This window comes from Salmo trutta, chromosome 4, assembly GCF_901001165.1.
Source record: "Salmo trutta chromosome 4, fSalTru1.1, whole genome shotgun sequence".
NCBI lineage: Eukaryota > Metazoa > Chordata > Actinopteri > Salmoniformes > Salmonidae > Salmo > Salmo trutta.
The window spans coordinates 43540748-43568189 of record NC_042960.1 but is presented as its reverse complement, the minus strand read 5'-3'; the positions used below and the strand labels follow the sequence as shown (position 1 = coordinate 43568189).

The 27442-nt window shown below is 41.3% G+C and overlaps 1 protein-coding gene across 2 annotated transcripts; it reads left to right on the top strand.

Moving 5' to 3' along the window:
- Positions 1–4262: 4262 nt before the first annotated feature.
- Positions 4263–18871, top strand: LOC115192407 (complement C1q tumor necrosis factor-related protein 7-like). 2 transcript variants are annotated; one of them, XM_029750882.1, is made up of 3 exons: positions 4263–4470; positions 13053–13292; positions 17974–18871. In XM_029750882.1, exons 1-3 carry the CDS (start codon positions 4446–4448, stop codon positions 18600–18602), a joined length of 894 nt encoding a protein of 297 aa, XP_029606742.1. In that variant the 5' UTR covers positions 4263–4445; the 3' UTR covers positions 18603–18871. The 2 variants fall into 2 exon arrangements, with proteins under 2 accessions (XP_029606742.1, XP_029606743.1); XM_029750883.1 differs by lacking the exon at positions 4263–4470 and adding an exon at positions 12276–12636.
- Positions 18872–27442: the final 8571 nt, after the last annotated feature.

Sequence of the window (27442 nt, the reverse complement as noted above, 5' to 3'; positions counted from 1 at the left end):
TTCAAAGCAAATTAATAAGGATCCTTTAGCCACCAGCCACCCAACTTGTACTCGAGAGTTCTTCTACGGCGTTCGTGGTGTGGTTGGTGTTGTGCTCAGAACAGAACAGAGCTCGCTTTTACATTGTCACCATTGTCCTGTAACACTTGACTCCATGTGCTGTTTGTTGAGTAATCTGAGTAATATGTTGAACACTGTTACTTTGTACAGTGCCTTTCGGAAAGTATTCAGACCCCTTGACTTTTTTCACGTTTTGTTATGTTACAGCATTATCCTAAAATTGATTAAATTAATACAAATCCTCAGGAATCTACAAAAACCACATAATGACAAAGCGAAAACTAGTTTTTAGACATTTTATTTACTTAAGTATTCAGACCCTTTGCTATGACTTTGCTATGACATTCGAAATTGAGCTCAGGTGCATCCTGTTTCCATTGATCATCCTTGAGATGTTTCTACAACATGATTGTTGGAGTCCACCTGCGCTAAATTCAACTGATTTTACATGATTTGGAAAGGCACACACAGTGCATGTCAGAGCAAAAACCAAGCCAATAGGTCAAAGGAATTGTCCGTAGAGCTACGAGACAGGATTGTGTCGAGGCACAGATCTGGGGAAGGGTACTAAAACATCTCTGCAGCATTGAAGGTCCCCAATAACACAGTCTTCCATCGTTCCACTCTTTCTAGAGCTGGCCACCCAGCCAAACTGAGCAAACGGGGGAGGGAGGTTACCAAGAATCCGATGGTCACTCTGACAGATCTCTAGAGTTCCTCTGTGGAGATGGGAGAACCTTTCAGAAGGACAACCATCTCTGCAGCACTCCACCAATCAGGCCTTTATGGTAGAGTGGCCAGACGGAAGCCACTCCTCAGTAAAAGGCACATGACAGCCCACTTGAAGATTACCAAAAGGCACCTAAAGGACTATCAGACCATGAGAAACAAGATTCTCTGGTCTGATGAAACCAAGATTGAACTCTTTGGCCTGAATGCCAAACATCACGTCTGGAGTAAACCTGGCACCATCCCTATGGTGAAGCATGGTTGTGGCAGCATCATGCTGTGGGGATGTTTTTCAAGCAGCAGGGACTGGGAGACTAGTCAGGATCAAAGCAAAGATGAACGGAGCAAAGTTCAGAGAAATCCTTGATGAAAACCTGCTTCAGAGCGCTCAAGACCTCAGACTGGGGCGAAGGTTCACCTTCCAACAGGACAACAACCCTAAGCGCACAGCCAAGACAACGCAGGAGTGGCTTTGGGACAAGTCTTTGAATGTCCTTGAGTGGTCCAGCCAGTGCCCGGACTTGAACCCGACCGAACATCTCTGGAGAGATGTGTAAATAGCTATGCAGCAACACTCCCCATCCAACCTGACAGAGCTTGAGAAGAGCTGCAGAGAAGAATGGGAGCAACTCCCCAAATACAGGTTTGCCAAGTTTGTAGTGTCATACCCAAGAAGATCCGATGCTGTAATCGCTGCCAGAAGTGCTTCAACAAAGTACTGAGTAAAGGTTCTTAATACATTTGCAAACATTTCTAAAAACCTGTTTTTGCTTTGTCATTATGGGGCATTGTGTGTAGATTGATGAGGGAAAAAAACGATTTAATAAATGTTAGAATAAGGTTGTAAAATAACAAAATGTGGAAAAGGTCAAGGGGTCTGAAAACTTTCCGAAGGTATTGAATGTGTGCGTCTTTGTTTTTTTAAGAATCATATTTATTTCAGTTTTTAGTAGACAAATAACTATTTGATTTTGATTGTATTTTTTATTTCAATAGGTTTGTTATTATTATTATACATATTTTAGTTGTCCTAATATTCTAATTATGTTATTAAGTCAGGCTCTGTTGAAAGACAAAAAGAAACAAACTATTTCAAAAATCATGTCATTATGTATATATTGATGTATTACTATATAACTGTTTTAATATGTCTAAATGGTTGATATATAAGTTCAGCTTTACACCTTTTAATTGAAGGAAAGAAACATTGAGGGTTCTATTATATTCATGGAAGACACTTGAGATTCTCTCCCTGTTGCATCGAGGCCCTTGGTGCCTCTCCTCATAGATGCTCTGAAACTTGAATATAACACATTTTGAAAGGCTGACTAACCTCGATTCTGTGTTGTGACGTGCAATACTGTTTCTAATGTTTGTATAAAAAGTAAGAATTACAGTGTAAACCTTTTTAATGCAGATTTATTTTTTTCATTGCATATTTTGCATATTTCTGATCCACAGCGTCATTTTTTACTGTCAGAAAAGAAACCCTTTTTCATTGCAACTATTTTTAAATCCAGATATCTTTGTACTGATGTAAATGATTGTAATTATTTTGGATAGTGTTTTGCTAACAAAAAGAGATACTTTTTCATGCATATTTCTATTTCATTTCATTTTCATTTTTTAAATTTCATTTAATAGTAGAATACTTTGAGTCATTTTTCATATTGTATGTCATTGATATTATTTTGTATTTTTATGTGGCAATATATACAATTTTAAGAGGCTAATTGCATAGATATTATTTTAATTGGAATGATTTTTTAAGCTAAATCTTTGTAATATTGTTAAAGTAACTCATTTCTAAATTTGAGTTTGTGTATGGATTCACAAAAGTGGTTTGAGGTGTACCGATTGTAATTATAGCTCAATGGTTCTTTGATATGCAAAATAGATATAATGTCGATTAAAATGTTTGTTTGTTTTGTATTTAAATGGTGTGTTGATTACAATCTGTTTTCTTTAATTTCCTGAATAAATAAAGACCCATTCTGTTCGGACACAACATGCTTGCTGTTTTTCTCTGTGTTTGTCTCTATGGCTCTGCCTAATGTTTAGGACAGTTGTTCACAACCTTTTTTGATTACTGTGCCACCAACTGAATTTTGCTCTGCCCGGAGTACCCCTGCTGTACCCCCTCGTGCATTTTACCTGTAAGCCTATGGTCTCATGAGTCTTCTCAAGTACCCCCTGTGGATAGTCCAAGTACCCCCATGGGTCCTTGTTCCCCTGGTTGGGAACCACTGGTTTAGGATGCCATCACTATTGCTTAGCTATTCTTGACTAAGCTGCAGTATATAGGGAGAAATGACCCTCTGCTTACTAGCCTAACTGTATAAGGAGTCCTTTAGTTGTATGTCTGAATAGGAGTGCAGTGAATGATATGAAACATACAGGTAACTGTCAAAATAAGTGAACACAAACTACATTGAAAGCAGGTGCTTCCACACAGGTGTGGTTCCTGAGTTAATTAAGCAATTAACATTCCATCATTCTTAGGGTCATGTATAAAAATGCCCAGTTGCCCATTGTTTTTGGCTACCATGGCTAGAAGAAGAGAACTCAATGACTTTGAAAGAGGGGTCTCAAAGGAGCATAAGGGGTTTAAAGTGTGTGTGTGTGTGTGTGTGTGTGTGTGTGTGTGTGTGTGTGTGTGTGTGTGTGTGTGTGTGTGTGTGTGTGTGTGTGTGTCTCACCAAATCTCAATCCATTGAACACTTGCGGGAGATTCTGCTGCTGTATGTAATCTAGTCTTCTTGAAAAGTGATTAAATGTTGCGTTATAGATTGACCCAGCCAGAGGCTGGGCTCCACTGGGACTAGTAAATATAAGGCCAGGGTCATTGTGCAGTCCATATGATATACCGCTTAGCACAGCAAGCATCCTGAGAGAGTGTGGGAGCGAGGGAAGGAAGTTTCAGAGTAAATGGGTTTTGAGATCAGTTTTGACAGATGGCCAGGTTTGACCATGACCAGGGTAAACGTGACGGTCATTTTCCAGTACTCAGAACACCTACCTGTGTTTCCACTGAGAAATGGTGTGTCAGTAGCCAAACACCAGCCAGGATCCCATCCTACAGCACTCCTTTACCAAAGCCACTATTTCCCCTCCTCTCTGTCCTTCTTATACTGTGTATATATCTCCATCTAGAGGCTAAATGTGGCTATTGCTACAACTTCTCAGAGTAGCTAATACTGTACTTTACCTGAATTATCATGGTGTTACAAGAATCACACTCCAGAATAATGTATGGTGTCAAGAGTTGACTCTCTATGGTTGACTTTATGGAGGAAACGACTGGTGAAAAGGGTGTGTGTTCAGGCCTGCACTCTGAACTTGAGTCGGTGATAGTTGTTTTGCTTTGTGGAAAGTTTGTAAGGAGACAGAGGGAGTGGATGAGGGAGAAAGAGGGAGGGGTGGGAGTGAAACAGAGAGGGGAAGGTTTACAAGACTCTGAAAGGGAGCAGAGAGACAGAGGGAGTCCTACACAGATGTTTGAGCACACAGGCGGAGGATAGGAGAGAGACAGAGAGATTGAGAAAGACACTATGTTATCCAAGGACATTCTCTTCATTTCTCATCACCAAGGAGACAGGACTGTGACCAGGAAAGAGACCTGAGGATCATAATTTGAAGTCGTTCAAGTGGTCAACATGAGGAGCAGCTCTCAAGCCTGTGGTAAGAGCATTCAACTGGCAAATCAAACATCTGCATGTTCCTTCATTCCATACGTTAGGTTAGTGCTATGATCACTAAGATTATAAGCCTAGTACCTCTGCACATTCATCTGGTATTGGTAGCCTATTTCCTGTATATAGCTCCATTATTGTTTATTTCATTTTATTCCTCTTGTGTTACTACTATTATTTGTATTATTATTTTTAAACTCTGCGTTGTTGGGAAGGGTTCGTAAGAAAGCATTTCATTGTAAAATCTACACCAGTTGTATTCGGTGCATGTAACAAATACAATTCGGATTTGTACGGGCCATACATTTTTTTAATGGATCAGAGACGCTGACATGCTTTTACAGTAACCTCATCTGATCAACACCTTTGTCTTTATTGCTCATTTTAGCAGGCGTACCAATTAAAAAAATGGCACTATGTTTTAGTCATTCTTTTAAGAATGTGTAAGTGTCCTTTCTTTCTCTGTGTGTGTATGCCCAGGTGAACACTTTGTCTCTGTGTGTGAGAATGTCTGCATCTGAGGCAAGTTAGAGTAGAGTCCGTGCTTTAATGATGGGTATGTTCCAGTGATGACATCATCCCTGCTGGGCAGAAATGGCGGGCAGAGATTCTCACTCAGAGAATAAATAGCCCTAATTAACTATGGGGGTCCTAAGGGTATCTATTTCACAGTGCTGGCTGAGCTTGCTCACACCAGTATGTGAATGATCAGGGGGGAGGGGTGTGTGTGTGTGTGTGTGTGTGTGTGTGTGTGTGTGTGTGTGTGTGTGTGTGTGTGTGTGTGTGTGTGTGTGTGTGTGTGTGTGTGTGTGTGTGTGTGTGTGTGTGTGTGTGTGTGTGATGTGCAGGTCAGCTGTTTGTTTTCCACCAACAATTGCTAATAACCCATCACCAATCGCCAGACTATATGTGATAAAGTGATAATCTGAGGCCCGTGCCTGACCCTAACCCGCTAATATAGAAAATGCGCTGTACAGTCAAAGATGGCAGAGCGATTTTTTTGACAGGCCGTTTTAGAAAGGCCTATGTTTCTGCATATAATTTCCGACATTTTGGTTGGCAATTTGTTAGTCAACTTGTCTGTAGTTAGATACATGCAGCTTCTCTTCTGTCTACTTGTTGCCCTAGAATACAAAGTAATCCCTTGTTCACTAGAATAATTTCATAAACCGATAGAATGAATGCTTCAATCTAGTTGACTGTAATGTTTTCTCTTTCATCTCTGCTACTGCTACTCTCCCGCAGCAAAGATGTTTACGGACTGAAAAGAAAAGGCAACGCTAAATAGTTTCCATGCAACATTTCAGTTTGACCAGTTTTAAGGAAATTTAAAGCTGTGAAAACTACCCAACATGTTTCTGATAAGATTTCCGTTCAGCTTGGATGCATATTTTATCTGGTTGTGGTACTATCAGCTTTTAGAACTAGCCGGTTACCACATGGTTACTCAACACTGCAACTTAGAGGCTGCTGCCATATGTACATAGACATGGAATCTCAAGTAATTTTAATAATGAAACACTAGTCACTTCAATAATGTTTACCGTAATTTCCGGACTATTAAGCGCACCTGAATATAAGCCGCACCCACTGAATTAAAAAAAAATAAATATTTTGAGCATAAATAAGCCGCACATGTCTATAAGCCGCAGGTGCCTACCGGTACATTGAAACAAATGAACTTTACACAGGCTTTAACGAAACACGGCTTGTAACAAAAATAAATCGGCTTTAACGAAACACGGCTTGTAACAAAAATAAATAGGCTTTAACGAAACACGGCTTGTAACAAAAAATTTAAAATTAGCAGTAAGCTTTTATTGTCTTTTTGCATGAGTCAATTCCTCACGCTGCTGTTTCCAACGTCTTATCATCGACTCATTAAGACCAAGCTCCCATGCAGCAGCTCTATTTCCTTTTCCAACAGCCAGATCAATCGCCTTCAACTTGAAAGCTGCATCATATGCATTTCTCCGTGTCTTTGCCATGAGGGTGACAAAAAGACTACCGTAATCAGAATGATGGGAAGTTTGAGAGCGCTCGATTTAATCTAAACAGTAAACAAAAAAGTTGTTTGACTTTAACCCGTTCGGCAATTTCATTGGTCTAATGAAAGCTTCATGCCGCCAAAAAACTGAGCATGTCACAGAATGTGTTTTTTTGGAGAAAAAAAATTTGAAAGCGGGAAAAATCCATATATTAGCCGCGTCATTGTTTAAGCCGCGAAGTTCAAAGCGTGGGAAAAAAGTTGCGGCTTATAGTCCGGAATTTACGGTACATACTGTTTTACTCATTTCATATGTATATTCTGTATTCTACTGTATTTTAGTCAATGCTACTCCGACATTGCTTGTCCTAATATTGATATATTTCTTAATTCCATTCTTTTACTTTTAGATTTGTGTGTATTGTTGTGAATTGTTATGTAGGGTTAGCTAACCCTTCCCCTTACCCAAACCTTAACCCTTTTAGCTAACCCTTTCCCCAACCCAAACCTTAACCCTTTTAGCTAACCCTTTCCCTAACCCAAACCTTAACCCTTTCAGCTAACCCTTTCCCTAACCCAAACCTTAACCCTTTCAGCTAACCCTTTCCCTAACCCAAACCTTAACCCTTTTAGCTAACCCTTTCCCCAACCCAAACCTTAACCCTTTTAGCTAACCCTTCCCCTTACCCAAACCTTAACCCTTTTAGCTAACCCTTTCCCTAACCCAAACCTTAACCCTTTCAGCTAACCCTTCCCCTTACCCAAACCTTAACCCTTTTAGCTAACCCTTTCCCCAACCCAAACCTTAACCCTTTTAGCTAACCCTTTCCCCAACCCAAACCTTAACCCTTTTAGCTAACCCTTTCCCTAACCCAAACCTTAACCCTTTTAGCTAACCCTTTCCCTTACCCAAACCTTAACCCTTTTAGCTAACCCTTTCCCTAACCCAAACCTTAACCCTTTTAGCTAACCCTTTCCCCAACCCAAACCTTAACCCTTTTAGCTAACCCTTTCCCTAACCCAAACCTTAACCCTTTTAGCTAACCCTTTCCCTAACCCAAACCTTAACCCTTTCAGCTAACCCTTTCCCTAACCCAAACCTTAACCCTTTCAGCTAACCCTTCCCCTTACCCAAACCTTAACCCTTTTAGCTAACCCTTTCCCCAACCCAAACCTTAACCCTTTTAGCTAACCCTTTCCCTAACCCAAACCTTAACCCTTTTAGCTAACCCTTTCCCTAACCCAAACCTTAACCCTTTTAGCTAACCCTTTCCCTAACCCAAACCTTAACCCTTTTAGCTAACCCTTTCCCCAACCCAAACCTTAACCCTTTTAGCTAACCCTTTCCCTAACCCAAACCTTAACCCTTTTAGCTAACCCTTTCCCTAACCCAAACCTTAACCCTTTTAGCTAACCCTTTCCCCAACCCAAACCTTAACCCTTTCAGCTAACCCTTCCCCTTACCCAAACCTTAACCCTTTTAGCTAACCCTTTCCCTAACCCAAACCTTAACCCTTTTAGCTAACCCTTTCCCTAACCCTTCTCTAGCCAAGGCTGTGTACGAGCACTGAGGTTGAGAACAATTGGTATTTATCATTGGTGATCTCCTATCGTGTGCGTATGACGCTCGAAGGATTGTTTGATAAATCACACTTTTTCTATGCATATGAACATTCTGTATTCCATTTGTACAAAGTATTTTAGAATAGTTTCTCTGCAATATTGATAAATGAGGCCCTAGGACCCTCAGGACGCGCATCACTAGTGTGTGTGTGTGTGTGTGTGTGTGTGTGTGTACGTGTGCGTGCATGTGCGTGTGTTCAACTGTAAAGCATTGGCATGTGTGAGAATAAAGTATGACTGCTTTACACAGATTATTTATATTATGTTCTGTGGGTTATGATTCCCCTGATCATGAAGTTCTAAGTCTTCCATCTTCAGGACGGAGTGTTCATTATAGAGATCCTATTAAATTACTAGAGCAGCTATGTCATTAACCCTCAAAGTTCCAGAATGGTATGAAAATGGCAGCCATTGTGGTCAGGGAGAAATCCATACCAGTCTAATTGGAATGAGTGGCAGTAGAGGCATAGGTGATGCATTTCCTGCGTTTACTTATGCAGGAAAGTAAGGCATGTGATATATCAGAAATGGTGTAATATAGCCTAACTATTGTCAACCTAAAATATTATCATACAATTATAAATAGGGTTTACACAGGTTTTATACCAATTTTCTGTATAACAGCCTCTAAAATGATCAGGGCTCAGGCTAAGACCCAGATGTAGACACAGGAGGCAGATAGTACGAGTCTCAGAGGTTATTGTAGTTCAGAGTTTTTTATAGTTCAAGGGGCAGGTAAAGTAAGTCAAGGGAGGCAAAGGGTCGTAATCCAAATCAGTCAAGCAGGTACAGGTCGGCGGGCAGGATCAGGGTCAGGACAGGCAGAAAGGTCAGAACTGGGAAGACTAAGAAAAACAAAAACTAGCGCACAGGAAACACGGGAACACGCTGGTAGAACTTGACGGGACAAGACGAACTGGCAACAGACAAACAGAAAACGCAGGCATAAATACACAGGGGATAATGAGCGGAGATGGGAGACAGCAGGTGGGGGGTGGAGACAAGCACAAATACAGGTGAAACAGATCAAGGTGTGACAAAAATATATGCAAACAGACAATAAATGTCTCAATGTTTGTTTTCTTGGAAAACTGTGTGTTAAAATATGATACAATATCAGTACTTTTTGAATTTACAACTTGTCTGTCCTATCATCAACTGAATTCAGCCAGTGTCTGGCTGTGTTGACTGCATTGTTTTTATGGAATGCTGGCATATTGGCAGTAAATTTGAAAAAATATTGGGTTGGAGAGTAGCCTAACTAATTAAGCTTACATGTACAGTGCATTCGCAAAAATATTCAGGCCCCTTGACTTTTTCCACATTTCATTATGTTACAGCCTTATTCTAAAAAGGATTAAATCGTTTTTTCCCCCCTCATCAATCTACACACAATACCCCATAATGACAAAAGCAAAAAAAGGTTTTTATATTTTTGGGAGAATGTATTAAAAAGAAAAAACTGAAATAATGACATTTACATAAGTATTCAGACCCTTTATTCAGTACTTTGTTGAAGCACCTTTGGCAGCGATTACAGCCTCGAGTCTTCTTGGGTATGATGCTACAAGCTTGGCACACCTGTATTTGGGGAGTTTTTCACATTCTTCTCTGCAGATCCTCTCAAGTTTTGTCAGGTTGGATGGGGAGCGTCACTGCACAGCTATTTTCAAGTCTCTCCAGAGATGTTTGATCAGGTTCAAGTCCGGGCTCTGGCTGGGCCACTCAAGGATATTCAGAGACTGGTCCGTAGCCACTCCTGCGTTGTCTTGGCTGTGTGCTTAGGGTTGTTGTCCTGTTGGAAGGTGAACCTTCGCCCCAGTCTGAGGTCCTGAACGCTCTGGAGCAGGTTTTCATCAAGGATCTCTCTGTACTTTGCTCCATTCATATTTCCCTCGATCCTGACTAGTCTCCCAGTCCCTGCCGCTGAAAAACATCCCCACAACATGATGCCATCTCCACCATGCTTTACTGTAGGGATGATGCCAGACGTTTCCTCCAGACGTGACGCTTGGCATTCAGGCCAAAGAGTTCAATCTTGGTTTCATCAGACCAGAGAACATGTTTATCATGTTCTGAGAGTCATTAGAGGCCTTTTGGCAAATTCCAAATGGGCTGTCATGATCCTTTTACTGAGGGGTGGCTTCTGTCTGGCAACTCTACCATAAAGGCCTGATTGCTGGAGTGCTGCAGAGATGGTTGTCCTTCTGGAAGGTTCTCCCATCTCCACAGAGGAACTCTGGAGCTCTGTCAGAGTAACCGTCAGATTCTTGGTCACCTCCCTGATTGCTCAATTTGGCCGGGCAGACAGATTTAGGAAGAGTCTTGGTGGTTTCAAACTTCTTCCATTTAAGTATGATGGCCACTGTGTTCTTGGGTACCTTCAATGCTGCAGAAATGTTTTGGTACCCTTCCCCAGGTCTGTGCTTCGACACAATCCTGTCTCAGAGCTCTACGGACAATTCCTTCAACCTCATGGCTTGGTTTTTGCTCTGACATGCACTGTCAACTGTGGGACCTTATATAGACAGGTGTCTGCCTTTCCAAATCATGTCCAATCAATTGAATTTGCCACAGGTGGACTCCAATCAACCTCTCAAGGATGATCAATGGAAATAGGATGCACCTGATCTCAATTTTTAAGACTCTTAGCAAAATGTCTGAATACTTATGTAAATAAGGTATTTCTGTTTTTGCTTTGTCATTATGGGGTATTGTGTGTAGATTAATGAGGAAAAACATTTATTTAATCAATTTTAGAATAAGGCTGTAACGTAACAAAATGTGGAAAAGGGGAAGGGGTCTGAATACTTTCTGAATGCACAGTTACATTAATAGCAAAAATATTGTAATCAGATTAGGCTACAGATACTTTTGAAAAAGTAAATTATTACTTCCTGGATTATTTTTAAATTCAGAAAGGATGTTTGCGAGAAAAAAAATACATTATGACACCTTTCTGTTTACTCAATGACATTCAATTCAGCATTGAAAAAAGGTGCAAGTTTAAGTTTCTTCCACCTGAGCAAGTCTAACCACAAGTCAGAGACCACTATGATGTAACACCAAATGCATTTGATGGATCCTTTTTGTCTTCTTCTAATGCCTCTTAAGGGGAAAGTAATCCAAAAGTAATTGAAAGTAATTCGATTACGTTATCCAAAACTTACATTAGGCTACTGATGACAATTTTGGACAGGTACCTAGTAACTGTTAGGGATTACATTTAGAAAAGAACCAACCCAACCCTGACTGGCTGGCTAGCTAGCTAACAAACATACTGTGCAGATTATGTTTTACACAATAACTTATCACAGCACCAGCTGACCACTGGTTTACCAACTCCGTTACCAACATGGTTGACCTTTTGTACCATCATAAGAATGTTCATGTCCATTATAGTATTCTAAGTCCTAATTATGTGGTGCTCATCCTGTATCTCTAATATCTGACAACAAACTTAGCTGACATCTTTACTAGAAGCCATGGAAACCCAATGTGTAATGGGAAGTAAACCATATTTACGACCAAAACACATATTAGAATCCACATATCCCCCCCCAAAAAACGCACTATTGTCAGAGACACACTGACGTGGAGCAGATGTACAAACACAGACAGAGACACAGACCTAACATGCTCATGCCCAGATGCCCACACATACACAAACAGCAGACACAAACACAAAACAAGAAGAGCAGAATTACAGGCGTGAACATTCTCCAGATCTCAAAAACATCTGTACCCGTCTGAATCTATGGTTCAGGTCTCTGTTACATTACTGATATATTAACTATATTATAAGTGCTGAAGCTGGAGTAAACGCAAAATACGTTTTCCCACAGCTGCTTACAATTACCGCTATACATGTTTTTTGCATATTCTTTACAGTATTATTATCATGGAATATAATTAATGTTATTATGCATTTCTAACAACCCTAGTCAATTATGCTTGCCTTTGGTGTGTAACTAAGTCTAACTTAATTTGTATGATTTAGGCCTTATGACTTATTACATTTTACCAAATAGTATCCAGATACAATATGGGTGCCAGAGGGAAAGAGGTGTCCATGATGTGGTCTCTTATGTACCTTCCATACAGCCCAATGCACCCCAGTCCTTACAGAACTACGTTCCATCTCTTTCTCTCTCTTTCTAAATCATCACTGATCTCATTGCTGCTTAGCGCAATCATCCACTCTTTTAATAACATTATTGCTATTGCATACTGTCAGTGTTTAGTGGATCCAAGAGCAGATAACACGGCTGTGTTTCTGTGTGTGTCTAGAAGGTTATTTCCCGATTGGGTTGCTCTGACAAAGTTGTTTTGGCTGTTGTCATAACTAAAGTATTGGCTTGGAACCAAGCAAGGCTTCTCTCACTGCATCCGCTAAAACATGACCTGTGACTGGGGGGCTGACAACAGAGAAGAGAAAGAGAGAGAGAGAGATTGTGTGAAAGAGAGAGAAAGAGTCCAAAACTCAGCGCTGTTCATTAGGACCCACATCTGGCCCTGTGGCTGTAGTTCAGCAGACGTGTTGAGGTGTGTAATCTTGATTAATCTCTCAGTGTTTGCCACTCTGTTTAAGGCATGTGTTGTTGTACGGGGGAATCTGCTGTGTTTTATAGTGCTGTGACTAATGCCTATATCTAGTCTAATGTCTAGTCCCTACAATTGTATCTGAGTCTGTCTGCTCTGGCTAGCTGACACTAGAACTAACTCCTCTCCCGCCAGGAAACTGTTTTGTCTTCATTTCTGTTCGTATCTAATAACTGCAATCTAAACTGGCTGTTTCTCAATTTAGAATTTAGAAGAAAGTTCTCAGATTTGTTAGATTAATATGCACACTACCATTATCAGAGCATGTCATCTGTTTGTGAATGTGGATATTTGAGGTTCTGTATTACATACCTTCTCTCTCTCTCTCTCTCTCTCTCTCTCTCTCTCTCCCTCTACAGAGGTGAGGATGTGGCTGTTTATGGCCATGGCTTTTCTTTGCCAGTGTGTGATTGGTCAGACGCTGGAGGCCAAGGCGAAAGGAGCTCAACCTCGTCTGATCTGCAGTGTTCTGGGGTTGCCAGGGGGACCAGGTAAACCTGGCCCAAATGGGCCGCCAGGGGAAAATGGGAATATGGGAATCCCAGGAAGAGAAGGAAGAGATGGCAGGAAGGGAGAGAAAGGAGAGAAGGGTGAAGCAGGTACAGTACTGACCTTGTATAACTCCATAAAACATATCCACACAGTTCACATATTGACTCATACTGTATATTTACTTAGTCTACATTAGCTCTATCAACATGTAATACAATACATGGCCAGATTTGGCAGTATCACCACAACATTGATTGGAGTCCACCTGTGATGAATTCAATTGATTGGACATGATTTGGAAAGGCACACACCTGTCTATATAAGGTCCCACAGTTGACAGTGCATGTCAGAGCAAAAACCAAGCCATGGGGTTGAAGGAATTGTCCATAGAGCTCCGAGACAGGATTGTGTCGAGGCACAGATCTGGGGAGGGGTACCATAAAATGTCTGCAGCATTGAAGGTCCCCAAGAACACAGTGGCCTCCATCATTCCTAAATGGAATAAGTTTGGAACTACCAAGACTCTTCATAGAACTGGCCACCTGGCCAAACTGAGCATTTGGGGGAGAAGGGCCTTGGTCAGGGAGGTGACCAAGAATTCGATGGTCACTCTGATAGAGCTCCAGAGTTCCTCTGTGGAGATGGGAGAACCTTCCAGAAGGACAACCATCTCTGCAGCACTTCAGCAATCAGGCCTTTATGGTAGAGTTTCCAGACGGAAGCCACTCCTCAGTAAAAGGATCATGACAGCCCGCTTGGAGCTTGCCGAAAGGCATCTAAAGACTCTCAGAACATGATAAACATGTTCTCTGGTCTGGTGAAACCAAGATTGAACTCTTTGGCCTGAATGCCAAGCGTCACGTCTGGAGGAAACCTGGCACCATCCCTACCGTGAAGCATGGTGGTGGCAGCATCATGCAGTTGGGATGTTTTTCAGCGGCAGGGACTGGGAGACGAGTACAGAGCGGAGCAAAGTACAGAGAGATCCTTGATGAAAACCTGCTCCATTGCGCTCAGGACCTCAGACTGGGGCGAAGATTCACTTTCCAGCAGGACAACGACCCTAAGTACACAGCCAAGACAACGCAGGTGGGGCTTCGGGACAAGTCTCTGAATGTCCTTGAGCGACCCAACCAGAGCCCGGACTTGAACCCGATCGAACATTTCTGGAGAGACCTGAAAATAGCTGTGCAGCAACACTCCCCATCTAAACTGACAGAGCTTGAGAGGATATGCAGAGAAGAATGTGAGAAACTCCAAAAATACAGGTGTGCCGATACTCAAGGCTGTAATTGCTGCCAAAGGTGCTTCTACAAAATACTGAGTAAAGGGTCTGAATACTTATGCAAATGTGATATTCAGTTTTACATTTTTTATACATTTGCAAAAATACATGTTTTGTTTCATTATGGGGTATTGTGTGTGTATATTGATGAGGGGGAAAAAGTATTTAATGCATTTTAGAATAAGGCTGTAACTTAACAAAATGTGGAAAAAGGGAAGGGGTCTGAATAATTTCCGAATGCACTGTATGTCTTACACAGCCATATTTCACCAGGCAGACCATGAGCCAGACAGATAAAGTTATGTGTGGTTTAAATCAAAACTTGTGTGTGAGGTGTGGTTTAAATCCAAGATTTCTATGTGTCTGAGCTTCCCAGGGAGTTTCCCTTATTTGGGGTGTGTTTATGTTTTCCCCACTGTTTAGACGCCTGGTTCTCCTGCTTTGGAGTGATTCAGTCTAAGACTTTATATGGGTCAGCGCTGCCATAGAAGCTGAAACAAAGTTAAATCACTGCCTCTGTTAATGTCGTCCATGTACTTCATGGCTTTAAGTCAAGTACTTGAGACATGAGCTCCCCTAAATGCAACAAAAGTCACATTTGATGGGGTCTCTAACCATTCCCCTATTTGTTTCAAATCAAATTTTGGACTGCTACAAGTGGTAAATATGAAAATAAAAGCTTTTTCTAAATGAAACGAACACCCCCGCCTCCCGTGTCATCCTTTAAACCAGTTACAGTTGGTTCAGGTTATTTCAATCGCATTCATCTCTCTCTGTCTGTCGTGAGTTTTCTAGCAAACTTGCAACATTGTATTGACTAGGTCCAGCCCGCTAGCAACATTATCAACTCCCAGCTAGAAACTGATGTTCTGAGAACCATATGTTTCTTAGAGCTTCGTGAGAGCGTGGTTGTCCTATGGTTATTTTTCATACAACCTTACCACAACTCTCTGGGAATGGTGCAGTATAGTTGCTGAGCTCTTCCGAGAATGTTAAGAAACAATGTTCTTCTGTGGGAATGTCAGTACTTCAGCATAACGTTTCCTACAGGTTTCCTCATAGTTCTATTTAAAGTCATATTCTCAAATTGTTCTGAGAACGTTAACAAAACTATTCACAAAAAGCAAAAGAACACTTTAGTAACGTTCAGAGAACTTTCTAAGAATGTTATTTAAAACCGTATACATTCCATTCTCACCATCAACAAAACTCTCTATCCTCTGTCTTCTTAAGTGTGTTCAGGTGTGTTGGCCGCGCCCACTAATTGGCCACACCTGATCTTAATTAGTCCTCGTTTCCTTTGAAATGGGGTCTTTTTGAATAGACTAAAATGAATAGCTATGTATGAGTTAAAAACCATAGCATGCTAGCTCCATCTTGGTGGCACACTGGATTTTGATGGAGAACAGAAGATCATAGGTTTGAATCTCATTGACCCTGTGCCACAATAAAAAATAAATGTGTTTGATTGATTAATGCCTAAGCAAATCAAATTTAATGTTTCCTATCTGTGCTTGGAGTTCATAAAAGTTAACCCATACTAAGATAGCAGTGTTATTGAAACATGTTATACTTGTGTAAAAGTAAATATAACTTAAAACCTGTTTGGGAAAGGGGGCAGTATTTTCACGTTCGGATGAAAAGCGTGCCCAGAGTAAACTGCCTGCTACTCGGGCCCAGAGTCAAATATTTGCATATCATTAGTATATTTGGATAGAAAACACTCTGAAGTTTCTAAAACTGTTTGAATGATGTCTGTGAGTATAACAGAACTCATATGGCAGGAAAAAACCTGAGAATAATCCAACCAGGAAGTGGGAGATTTGAGGCTTGTAGTTTTTCAAGTGATTGCCTATCCAAACTACAGTGTCTGTGGGGTCATTTTGCACTTCTTAAGGCTTCCACTAGATGTCAGTCTTTAGAACCTTGTTTCATGCTTCTACTGTTACTGGGGAGAGAATAAGAGCCCATTCAACCAGTGGACTGCCTGAGACCAATGAGTTGTTTACTGCGCGGTCACGCAGGCGCGCCGTTCCTTCTTTTTCCTCTGTAATGAATACGCTATTGTCCAGTTGGAATATTATTTGAATTATGAGATTTTTTTTGTTTTGTATTTTGCACCCTGCTATTCCATTGGCTGTTGGCAAGGGGTCCTGCTGGTGAAACGGGGTTCCGCTAGCGGAACGTCTGTCCTCAACAGGTTTTAATAGAAAATGACTCAAGTAAACGTGAAAGTCACCCAGTAAAATACTACTTAAGTAAAAGTCTAAAAGTACTTGGTTTTAAATATACAGTTGAAGTCGGAAGTTTACATACACTCCACAAATTTCTTGTTAACAAACTATAGTTTTGGCAAGTCGGTTAGGACATCTACTTTGTACATGACACAAGTCATTTTTCCAACCATTGTTATCAGACAGATTATTTCACTTATAATTCCCTGTATCACAATTCCAGTGGGTCAGAAGTTTACATACACTAAGGTGACTGTGCCTTTAAACAGTTTGGAAAATTCCCGAAAATGATGTCATGGCTTTAGTAGCTTCTGATAGGCTAATTGACATCATTTGAGTCAATCGGAGGTGTACCTGTGGAGGTATTTCAAGGCCGACCTTCAAACTCAGTACCTCTTGGCTTGACATCATGGGAAAATCAAAAGAAATCAGCCAAGACCTCAGAGAAAAAAATGTAGACCTCCACAAGTCTGGTTCATCCTTGGGAGAAATTTCCAAACGCCTGACAGTACTGAACATTTTTATTTACACTGTGAAACTATGCAATACATAAATAAACTGAAAGACAAAAACAACAAACCGTGACGCAGAGGTGAAACATACACAACTCAAAATTAATCTCCCACAAACCCAAGTGGAAAAAAACCCTACTTAAGTATGATCTCCAATTAGAGACAACGAGGACCAGCTGCCTCCAATTGGAGATCATCCCAAACAAAACCAACATAGAAATACAAAACTAGAACATGAACATAGAAATACAAAACATAGAAAAACACCCCCTGTCACGCCCTGACCTACTTTACCATAGAAAATAACATCTTACTATGGTCAGGACGTGACGCACAGATGCATTCTCAGACACACACATCAGAATAGCACTCATTTTTGCAGACATTCAGTACATGCACACACATGCATCCTGTCCATTCTTTCCTAGCTCCAAGAAAATGTATTGTGTGATGGTTTGGTTTGATACAATCACAGATCTCACCACACTGCACACCAGTCAGTGCAGCACTGTCAAACATACTGTAGATTGTGGCTGGACTCCAAGGGTGACATAATAACCGAGGATGGATGTGAGGCACTGAGCCTATTCACTAATAGTAGGGTTGAACATGCACAGGGAATCATCTTACCCATATTACAAATAGGTAATCAATGCTGGTCTAAAGTGATACCCATAACTTTTATAGAATGTGTCAATGGCAATACACAGCTAGAATTACAGACAGTCTGATCGCCAACTGTATCTCTCTGTTTCAGGGGAAAAGGGGAAACTTGGCCCAACGGGTAAACGTGGCGAGCGGGGTCTCCGGGGTCCAGGGGGGAAGAGAGGTCCTGATGGAGAATGCGGGGACGGGGGCCGACCAGGGCCTCCAGGGCCCCTTGGGAAGAAAGGGGACAAGGGCCAGCGAGGACCACTGGGTACGGCAGGCATCTGCCGGTGTGGCAGCCTGGTGCCTAAAGCAGCCTTCTCTGTGGGAATCACCAGCAGTTACCCTGCTGAGAAGGAACCTATCAAGTTCAACAAGGTCCTCTTCAACGAGGGCGGCCACTATAACCCAGAGACTGGCAAGTTCATCTGCGCCTACCCAGGCATCTACTACTTCTCCTATGACATCACCCTGGCTAACAAACATCTGGCCATCGGGCTGGTGCAGAACGGGCAGTACCGCATCAAGACATTTGATGCCAACACAGGGAACCATGACGTGGCCTCTGGGTCGCTTGTGATGTTCCTGAACCCAGAAGACGAGGTGTGGCTGGAGATCTTCTTCAAGGACCAGAATGGCCTGTTTGCAGACGAAGGGTGGTCTGACAGCCTGTTCTCTGGATTCCTGCTCTATGCAGATACCAACTACCTGGACTCACTAGCAGAGGACTACGCATAGCGACTTATAACGCTCAATAAAGGACTGAGAGGACTGAGTTTGTAGCCTCCCCTTGACATATTTACAGTATCTATATTTCATCATGTATTATTTATATTCTATATAACTATGTGGGTGTACATGTATGCAAGCGTGTGTGTATGTATTGTGGGACAAGAAACAATATATTTTTTAAATGTTTGTTTACAGTGTTTGTTTGGAGAAAAAATGTCTAAGTATCTCAAAGTGATATGTTTCATTAATAAAATTGATGATATGCACTCAGTCAGTAAGGAATATACACTGTACTCTCTTTTCAAAAGTATTGAATAGTATTAGAGTTGAATACTATTAGAGTTGAAGCCACAAGTACAGTACAGCCAGTGCGGAGATATAATATACAGGTGAAGTCGGAAGTTTACATACACCTTAGCCAAATACATATAAACTCAGTTTTTCACAATTCCTGACATTTAATCCAAGTAAAAATTCCCTGTCTTAGGTCAGTTAGGATCACCACTTTATTTTAAGAATGTGAAATGTCAGAATAATAGTAGAGAGAATTATTTATTTCAGCTTTTATTTCTTTCATCACATTCCCAGTGGGTCAGAAGTTTACATACACTCAATTAGTACTTGGTAGCATTGCCTTTAAATTGTTTAACTTGGGTCAAACGTTTCGGGTAGCCTTCCACAAGCTTCCCACAATAAGTTGGGTGAATTTTGGCCCATTCCTCCTGACAGAGCTGGTGTAACGGAGTCAGGTTTTAATTTATTTTTGTTAATTATTTTATTTCACCTTTATTTAACCTGCAAATTAATTACTTAAAAATCATACAACGTGATTTTCTGGATTTTTGTGTTAGATTCCGTCTCTCACAGTTGAAGTGTACCTATGATGAAAATTACAGACCTCTACATGCATTGTAAGTAGGAAAACCTGCAAAATCAGCAGTGTATCAAATACTTGTTCTCCCCACTGTATACCTGCTGGAGCGTGTGCTACGGGTGGGTGCTGCTTTGGTGACCAGTGAGCTGAGATAAGGCGGGGCTTTACCTAGCAAAGACTTATAGATGACCTGGAGCCAGTGGGTTTGGCGACAAATTTGAAACGAGGGCCAGCCAACGAGAGCATACAGGTTGCAGTGGTGGGTAGTATATGGGGCTTTGGTGACAAAACTAATGGCACTGTGATAGACTGCATCCAATTTGCTGAGTAGAGTAGGCTATTTTGTAAATTACATCGCCGAAGTCAAGGATCGGTAGGATAGTCAGTTTTACGAGGGTATGTTTGGCAGCATGAGTGAAGGATGCTTTGTTGCAAAACAAGAAGCCGATTCTATATTTAATTTTGGATTGGAGATGCTTCATGTGAGTCTGGAAGGAGAGTTTAGAGTCTAACCAGACATCTAGGTATTTGTAATTGTCCACATATTCTAAGTCAGAACCGTCCAGAGAAGTGATGATGGATGGGCGGGCAGGTGCGGGTAGCGATCGGTTGAAGAGCATGCATTTAGTTTTACTTGCATTTAAGAGCAGTTGGAGGCCACAGAAGGAGTGTTGTATGGCATTGAAGCTTGTCTGGAGGCTAGTTAACACAGATAACACAGGTTTGTAGGCTTCCTTGCTTGCACACGCTTTTTCAGTTCTGCCAACAAATTTTCTATGGGATTGAGGTCAGAGCTTTTTAATGGCCACTCCAATACGTTGACTTTCTTGTCCTTAAGCCATTTTGCCAAAACTTTGGAAGTATGCTTGGGGTCATTTTCCATTTGGAAGACCCATTTGTGACCAAGCTTTAACTTCCTGACTGATGTCTTGAGATGTTGCTTCAATATATCCACATCATTTTCCTCCCTCATGATGCCATCTATTTTGTGAAATGCACCAGTCCATCCTGCAGCAAAGCACCCCCACAACATGATGCTGCCACCCCCGTGCTTTACAGTTGGGATGGTGTTTCTTCAGCTTGCAAGCCTCCCCCTTTTTCCTCCAAACATAACGATGGTCACTATGGCCAAACAGTTCTATTTTTGTTTCATCAGACCAGAGGACATTTCTCCAAAAAGTACGATCTTTGTGCAGTTGCAAACCATAGTCTGGCTTTTTAGTGGCGGTTTTGGAGCAGTGGCTTCTTCCTTGCTGAGCGGCCTTTCGGGTTATGTTGATATAGGACTACCTGTTTCCTCCAACATCTTCACAAGATCCTTTGCTGTTGTTCTGGGATTGATATGCACTTTTCGCACCAAAGTATGTTCATCTCTAGGAGACAGAACACGTCTCCTTCCTGAGCAGTATGACGGCTGTGCGGTCCCGTGGTGTTTATTCTTGCGTACTATTGTTTGTACAGATGAACGTGGTACCTTCAGGCGTTTGGAAATTGCTCCCAAGGATGAACCAGACTTGTGGAGGTCTACAATTTTTTTCTCTGAGGTCTTGGCTGATTTCTTTAGATTTTCCCATGATGTCAAGCCAAGAGGTACTGAGTTTGAAGGTCGACCTTGAAATACATCCACAGGTACACCTCCAATTGACATAAATTATGTCAATTAGCCTGTCAGAAGCTTCTAAAGCCATGACATCATTTTCTGGAATTTTCCAAGCTGTTTTAAGGCACAGTGAACTTAGTGTATGTACACTTCTGACCCACTGGAATTGTGATACACTGAAAAAAATCTGTCTCTAAACAATTATTGGTAAATTACTTGTGTCATGCACAAAGTAGATGTCTTAATCGACTTGCCAAAACTAAAGTTTGTTAACAAGAAATTTATGGAGTGGTTGAAAAACAAGTTTTAATGTCTCCAACCTAAGTGTATGTAAACTTCCGACTTCAAGAGTGTAATGTAACACATGTTAGGATATATGATATAAATGCTCAATACCGAGAGTGTAATGTAACACATGTTAAAGTTATCATTGGAAACTGACTGTAATAAACCAGTTCGTCCCTATCAGCACAATCATTACCCTTCACTATCTCTATAATATCCCAGCAAAACACTAGAGTTATGGCAGATAGTAATCAAGTCAACTAATTCTACTACCCATAGATTATCATTGTGGTCTGGTCCAGCTGATTGAGAGCAGTATGTGTTGAAATCTTCCCCATGTGTTTTTTGGCATGATTTCAGGAATTTTTGAAGCAATGTGTGTTCCTGTTATCTTGTTAACCATCAGAGAATACTGCTTCTCTCATCACATAAAAATTATGCAGGTGAGTATTACCTCATAAAAATGGAAATAAATCTGTACAGACATGAGGGGTGTGTGGGGGGGAGACCAGGACCATGCACAGTTGAGCTCACTCAGTTTAGCTCAACGCTGATTGTCTATTAGTATTATTGCTTATTTTTATCAAGAGAAGCCAAATGGCTTCCCTTGCATTCAATGCTATGGCTGGCAACAATGTCATACAACAGACAACATCAGATAGATGGCCTACACATACTGAGACAGAGGGATGCTGTTTCGCTTGCTCAGATACATTTAGCCTCTTGTGAATTGAAAGAAAATGATTAAACACAGAGACGAAAGATAAAATATTTTATTTTTTCTTGGTGATTCTTTTGTTATTCTCTGGGTAGAAAAATTGAGCTAGCTAGCTCAGCCATTCATTGGCTAGGCATTCAGAAGCTAGGCAGAAGGCCTTTGCCATTCAACTGTATTAGAGCAGAATTTTGGAGTGACTGTGGAAGCAACCAGTCACATTTTGACTTGCAATGGGTGGGACCGTTTAAAAAAGAAACTGATGTGTCTAGGCCTTCTACTGAATGCGCAAGAGAAAAAAATGAGTGGCGCAAGCAATATTTTTCCCACGCTAAAGCTAGTAACGCTAGCTAGCTTTTGTTGTAGTAGTGTGACAATGTTAGCTAGCTTGTGTTGTAGTAATGTGACAATGGCGACAGTGGCTGCTGCAGCTGTTATGAACTTCAAGTTGGATGTTGTTGGTAATTTTTTTGTAATACCCTTCTCAAGATTAACTTTCAAACTTCTTTCAAACTTCGTTTGCAAATTATTCTCATCTGGTGAGTGAGCGGTCAGTTATGTACAACGGCAAACCAATCAGTTGGTAAAGCGACGCAAAGCCAACAAGCCATGGCTTCCCTCAGAGGAAAAGACAAGGAGCAACTTGGAGATGCAAATGAGAGTAATGAACAGCTAAAGGATATTGAATGCTAAAATGCTTTCAATGCTAACTAAAACAAATTAACTGTTACAATCTGTTGTTAAAAAAGTAGATTTGCTCGAAAATAAAGTAGTCTATCGTGTCAGACATGCACATACAATGCGTGCGCAAGAACGAACGAGACAACAAAATTAGCCTTCTGGAAACAAAGTTGCAAACTTTAGAAGATGAACTGAACCAGCAAGAAAACAGAGAGAGACAAAACAACATGAGAATATTGTCCTCACTGGATAACGAGTAAAAAGGAGACCTTTCCAGCTACATATCAGAGGAGCTTGGTGTGGATATATTACCAGAAGATCTGGAACGATGCCATTGGATCGGCGTGAAACAGAAGAAAGTGCTAAATACCCTTGCATGGTAATCTTCTAGCTGTGGCACTATCAGACCAAAGTCAACATTCTGAAGGCACAGAGGGGAAAGGAGATCAAAATCCACGGCCAGTCCATTCGATTCGTCCAGGACCTGTCTGCTTAGCTGAGAAAAAAGTGCAAGCAATACATTCCGATCAAACAGTAACTGGAGGAAAAAGGAATCAAGTCTCAATTACGCATCCTGGAAATTCTCAAGTGCCGATGAAGCCTTACATAGGCTGCAATAAATATTTTCAGTTGAAGGAGAGCCCATTGCCCTGAGGAGAGGACGAAGCAGAGGGAAAGTAAGCACACTAGGTTACATACAGTGATGCCCAAGACCAGCTTATTGTAAATTGAGACAATCCTCTTTCCGCCTCCCCCCAATACAATCTAAAGTCTGCTGTCCCCAAGCAACTGTTCTTCTCTATGAGGTAATGATAGAAGTAGCCAATGCCATTGAGATACATGGACACTGAAAAGTCTATACAAGAGAGGAAATATAGCACGTATGTCAATAATTGTTCTATGGATGTGTGTGTGGGCATGATATGTGTAGTAGGGTGGGAGAGAATGGTGGGAGAGAATAGATATGTGTGTGCGCATGATATGTGTAGTAGGGTGGGAGAGAATGGGTGGGTGGATGCATAGGTTGTATGTTGTATTTGGATGAAGGAGAATGGATGAGTAAGTCGATATACGGATGGGTGTAAATGTGTCTGAGAAGGAAGGGTGGCAAAAGACTTGGGATAAACTTTGCCTGGGTGGGTAAGGCCCGGTAGGCCAAGGATGGGAGGTGGGGATAAGCTTGGCTTGGGTGGGCAAGGGTGGGTAAGGATGGGAGGTTTGGACAAGCTTGGCATGTGTGGGAAAGGGTGGGTAAGGATGGGAGGTTTGGACAAGCTTGGCATGGGTGGGAAAGGGTGGGTAAGGATGGTCGGTTTGGACAAGCTTGGCATGGGTGGAGTTTGGTTTGGGGGAGAGATAAATCTCTCTAGCGGTTGCCCCAGCATGAGTTTTTTATGCATGCGATGTCAGAATGAGCTCACTGTTCCAAAATGTTATTGTTACGTAACAGGACAGTGCATCCGCGCTGCCCTCAAACCAAGACACGCTGCCTCCTTTTATCTACAGGCTGTTTCAACTTGTCAATTTCAAATTATATAAATAAGCTCTCCACAATGAATTTCAATAGAAAACTATTGGTTGCAGGACAAGATCCTGCAACCATGGAGAGGTAAATACCTGTCTATTTATGGAAAAATTGCCCTGATTAACTCCTTAGTCATATCTCAGTTATTCACTTACTTATTGTGCTGCCAACTCCTGATGATTTGTTTTCAAATCATATGAGCAAAAAATATTTCGTTTAATCTGGGATGCTAAACCAGACAAAATAAAACGTGCCTATCTATATAATGAATATGAATTGGGTGGGTTGAGATTTTTAAATATAAAGGCACTAAACCTCTCTCTAAAAGCTTCACTCATTCAAAAGTTGTATATGAACCCTAAATGGTTCTCAAGTGGATTACTAAGAAAAGCTCATCCATTTTTTGTGCAGATTGCCGTGTCTCATTTTCGATTAATTGAAAATGATACTTTTTTCAAAGTATCTCTCTTTTTCAAACAAGCATTGCAGACCTGGCTACAATTTCAATTTCTTCCCCCTGAAAAGATAGAACAAATATTACAACAAATATTATGGCTGAAATCAAATGCGCTGGTTGATAAAATACCTGTATTTATGGGAAAGATGTTTGAAAATGGTATCTGTTCTTAAATGATATTGTACATTGGAATAGTAGAGTTATGTCCTTCATGGAGTTATCAGAATTGTACGAGAAGGTCTGCTCAACCAAGAGTACAACCAATTGATTACAGCATTACCCCAAAAATGGAGGAGGCAGGTGGCAGCCGGAGGAGGTAGAGAACTGGTCTGTCTGCCCAATATAAAGGATCAAAACTGGCAGAGGAATAAAATAGCATAAATAGGAAAGTATACCAGTTTCATTTGAGGACCAGGATGTTGACAATTGTGCCATACAGATTGCAAAATAGTTGGGAAGAGATTTTTGATGTACCGATTCCATGGTACAGGGTGTATGAGTTGATATATAAAACAACGCAAGATTCAAGACTTCGTACTTTTCAGCTAAAATTATTATATAGAATTCTTGCCACCAACAAAATGTTGAATATTTGGGGAATAAACTCATCGAAGCTTTTCAGATTTTGTTGTGAGGATACAGAATCAATAGACCATTTATTTTGGTATTGCCCTCAGGTAGGCTGTTTCTGGTCTCAGGTTCAGGAATGGCTGAAAATGCATAGCATTGGTCTAAAATTGACCCTAGAAATAGTACTGTTAGGAGATCTGGAGAGACTGTGTCAGTCAATTACTAATATACTAATACTCTTAGTAAAAGTATTTATCTTCAACTTGCAATCTGTGGATTCTATTCGATTAGATAGATTGAAATTGTACGTTAAACATCACAGCATAGATGAAAGATATGTGTTGCGTAGAAACCCGAAGTGGGTGGCTAGCAGAGATAGATGGGATGGGCTCAGGGAAGCTAAGGGTTGGGATGTGGAATTGGAGACAAGTGGGAGTGGAGTTGCTGTGCGGGAGATAGAATGATGGTCAAAGATAAAAGTTTAAAAAATTAAAAAAATTAAAAGTCTAAATAAAACATAATAAAAAGTCAGTTTGAATGACACTGAGAGGCAGTGTTTTTACAACTAATGCCAGTTTTCCTGAGGCTGATGCCATGCAGGTGTTTGTACACATGCATATACACACACTCATTCAAATAAACACATACAAGAACACACACATACATGTAATAGTGCCAGACATGCACACAAACATATACAGTGTCACATTGTTACGGGAGCAACACAGGAGATGAGAAGCAGGTACAGGGAGTGAAGGTTTATTAGCTGACAGACATTAAACGGAACAGGACCAGCGTCTGGACAGGAACACATAACAAACACAATACGGAACAATGCAGACACAGGGAACACAACCAAGGAACAGACAGATATACAGGGGATAATCAACAAAGGGAAGGAGTCCAGGTGAGTCCAATGAGCGCAGCTGCGTGTAACGTTGGTAACAGGTGTGTATGATGACGGGTAGCCTGGCATCCTCGAGCGCCAGGGAGGAGGAGCAGGAGCAGGTGTAATGTTGGTAACAGGTGTGTATGATGACGGGTAGCCTGGCGTCCTCGAGCGCCAGGGAGGAGGAGCAGGAGCAGGTGTAATGTTGGTAACAGGTGTGTATGATGACGGGTAGCCTGGCATCCTCGAGCGCCAGGGAGGAGGAGCAGGAGCAGGTGTAATGTTGGTAACAGGTGTGTATGATGACGGGTAGCCTGGCGCCCTCGAGCGCCAGGGAGGAGGAGCGGGAGCAGGCGTGACATACAGTTGGCATTGCTGTTATGATTATAGTTGTCCTTAATTTCCTTTGTTTTAAATTTATTATTTAGTTTTATTATTATTTTTTGCATTGTTGTTTGCTGTTTTCTTCTGTCTTTTCCTTTTTTCTCTTTAGTTCATTCTCTTGGTTGTTGGTGCATTGGGGGGTTCTTGGGGTGGGGAATAGAATTAATTGTATTTTAAAATTTTAAAATTGTATTTTAAAATGTCTATTTTTCTTCTTGGGGGGGACTGTGGGAGGGGTCTTGAATGGTTGAGGGACAGCTATTGGGGAACTGTGGGGGGGAACTTGGAGGGTTCGGGTTCACGTTTTTTGGCCTGGTGGTAGATTTGTCAGCGTGCCCTTGAGCAGGGCATTGGCCCTGGATGCTTCTGTGTGTCGCTCTGAATGGGAATCTGTTGGATGACTGGTATGATGTCGTTGTTGAGCGGCTTCACTGCAAGTATATTGTATGTTTCGGATATTCAATAAATAATAATAAATAAATTAAATAAATTCAAAATTCAAATGATTTTCTAACTAGTTTTATTTCGAACAACAGTTTGAATTGAGGTCAAATCAATCAATCAAATGTATTTATGAAGCCCTTCTTACATCAGCTGATGTCAAAGTGCTGTACAGAAACCCAGCCTAAAACTCAAAACAGCAAGCAATGCAGGTGTAGAAGCACGGTGGCTAGGAAAAACTCCCTACAAAGGCCGGAACCTAGGAAGAAACCTAGAGAGGAACCAGGCTATGAGGGGTGGCCAGTCCTCTTCTGGCTGTGCCGGGTGGAAATTATAACAGTACATGGCCAAGATGTTCAAATATGACCAGCATGGTCAGATAATAATAATCACAGTGGTTGTAGAGGGTGCAACAGGTCAGCACC

What these genes read in the sequence shown, in the direction of transcription:
- LOC115192407 (XM_029750882.1), top strand. Translation starts at nt 4,446, where the DNA reads ATGAGGAGCAGCTCTCAAGCCTGTG. An exon ending in GAGCAGCTCTCAAGCCTGTG is followed by an intron (nt 4,471 to 13,052) that starts GTAAGAGCATTC and finishes CTCCCTCTACAG; the next exon opens with AGGTGAGGATGTGGCTGTTT. An exon ending in AGGAGAGAAGGGTGAAGCAG is followed by an intron (nt 13,293 to 17,973) that starts GTACAGTACTGA and finishes TCTCTGTTTCAG; the next exon opens with GGGAAAAGGGGAAACTTGGC.